The 2,500-nt window shown below is 44.4% G+C and overlaps 1 protein-coding gene across 1 annotated transcript in view; it reads right to left on the minus strand.

Moving 5' to 3' along the window:
- Nucleotides 1–137: 137 nt before the first annotated feature.
- Nucleotides 138–2,500, minus strand: part of LOC113799920 (uncharacterized) — a 156,563-nt gene continuing 154,200 nt past the window's right edge. Inside the window, exon 16 of the mRNA XM_070128225.1 lies at nucleotides 138–2,500. This exon is cut by the window's right edge and continues 313 nt beyond it. Within this exon, the coding sequence (XP_069984326.1) occupies nucleotides 1,823–2,500 (678 nt within the window). The 3' untranslated portion in view covers nucleotides 138–1,822.

Raw genomic sequence — 2,500 nt, forward strand, 5'->3', positions numbered from 1 at the left:
ATATATATATATATATATATATATATATATATATATATATATATATATATGTATATATATGTATATATATATATATATATATATATATATATATATATATATATATGTATATATATGTATGTATGTATATGTGTGTGTGTGTGTGAGTGTGTATCTGTACACACACACGTATGCTTGCCGGTGTGTATGTTTGTGTGTGTGTATATGACTGTGAACACTACCATGGCTCTGCCGCGATAGTTCAGTACATCTTGTGAAATAACACTACATTTATTTCACATTTATCATGTACAAGGATCAGCGAATGCATCCTTACATCGACACATGCGAATTACAGGTGTTTCTTGTTTACTGAATGATTATTCGGTTGTTTATCCTGTTGTCTTTCATCTAGTAAGCAAACAGATTTACGCTCTGAATTTACTACACATGATGCCTAAACCACAACATTGCCCCGCTGGAGTTAGTGATATATGGTCCTGTTCTCGAGACGAATGAGCTGTCCGATTTTCAGCATGAATATCATATGCTGTTTGTTTATGGGTTCCCCTATGTTGTTGGTCACGTTTACATACAAAAAAAAAAAAAAAAGTATATATGGCTTATGTTCATTTCCACTTGATAAATTATGGTTGAATACTCTGACGCTGAAAAAAGCGCCCCTGGATTGATGTATTTCTATGATACATGATGATTTATATCTATTTTTGCTTACAGCAAAATACTGCTGTTTATATTACGGTAGAATGCTACTGACATGATGATTATGCAAAATCTTCTTTAAAAGACCCGTGATGATGAGCTGAGTGCAACGACGTTACATTATGAAATATTAGTTACAGTCAGATGTAAATAAAAAAAAGATAATGATAAATAACATTAATTATGATAAAAAGAATAATCGATCTAAAAATAAATCGTTCGTCCGTTTTTTTTCCTCTTTTTTTGCCATTTCTGTGTTTATTGAATCGCTTTTTTTTAGCGTGTGTTTGTTTGGAAGACTTCTATTTCGGTTCTGATACAGATCGGTTTGTGACGAAGCTCACATTTCGGAAGGAGAGACCCGCACGGTTTTCTCTGTGATGTAATCTGGCCCAGATTTCGCCGATTACACACCATGAAAGGATCGGAAAATGAGTCCATTGAAGCCACCAACGGATGAACAGATCAGCATACAAACTGACAGATTAAGAAGCTGAAACCCATCCTTTTGCTCGCTACAGGATCTGTGTCGCGAGTTACGTAAGTCTTGATTTTTCAGTGATGGTAATCTACATGTGAATGGATTCTTTATACAGGAAACCGCGACGGTGCGTTTACTATCCTTACACACGCACACACACACACACACACACACACACACACACACACACACACGTATATCAGAACAAATACTCTTTTTGTCACACACATAACAACACACAAACACACATACACGCACTCTCTCATACATACACACGCATACTCTCTCTCTCTTTCACACACACGCCCATGCATAACGCTAACGGAATCAAATTCCAATTTATCGTTTATGCAGATATCCTTTTTTTCTTGTATGTTATTTCATCTTTTATTGAGTGTCTGTATTTTTTTCTGTGTAGGTATTTATGTAACTGATATCTGTAGGATTTATTTTACTCTATTTTTCCAGTGATGGGTTTTCCGGCAGGGAATCGAATCAAATTTTGTTTTCAATATTTTCATGTGCTTTGATGTCTCGTCATGGCCAAAGTTCATTTCTTCATAATGAAGATTTAAATACCATTAGGATTCGGTCCTTAAATGAATTATACAAAATCGGATTAAGGACAGTCTGGCAGGACTACACGGGCCTCTCCCTCTGGGGCGAGACCGGGGTCGTGAGGGTGTCGGGCGTGCTGGGCGTGTAGGTGGACAGGGGCACGATCTCGTCCTTGTCTGCTTCTGCCTGGCGGCGGGAGCGGCTGCCCTTCGCGAGCGGCTGGCGGTTCGACGCGTAGCGCAGCAGCAGCGCCTCCTGCTCCGGCGTGAAGCTCGTGCGGGCGTGGCAGTTCTTGATCGGGTGCGGCGAGCCTCCTGTGGGGCCGGAGCTGGCCTTCGTCGGCGACTGTCCGTCGCGGATCTCCGCCACGGGCTGCAGCCTCCGGCCGACGTCGGACGAGCGGCGGTCCGTCGCCCCGAGCGCCGTGGCTCCCGGCACCGCCAGCTCCGCCGAGATGCTTCTGACGCGGATGGGCGACAGCGGGCGCCCCAGGCTCTCCTCGGAGCCATCTCTCAGGCGGCTTCTCACGTCCCCGCACGTGGTGATCTGCGTCAGGGTGGAGATCCTGCGACTCGGGCCGCCGCTCCCGCCGGCGCCCCCGCTGACGCAGACGTTGTTGTGGTTGAGCCACGTGTTGGTGGAGTAGGCGCCCTTGTACTTGATGGCGCGCTTGGTGCAGAAGCCGTAGCGGGCCAGCAGGATGAAGAGGTCGCGGCGATACTGCTTGGTGAGGATGGCGTACAGGTACGGGTTGGCGCA

Source organism: Penaeus vannamei, chromosome 12 (assembly GCF_042767895.1).
Source record: "Penaeus vannamei isolate JL-2024 chromosome 12, ASM4276789v1, whole genome shotgun sequence".
Classification (NCBI taxonomy): domain Eukaryota; kingdom Metazoa; phylum Arthropoda; class Malacostraca; order Decapoda; family Penaeidae; genus Penaeus; species Penaeus vannamei.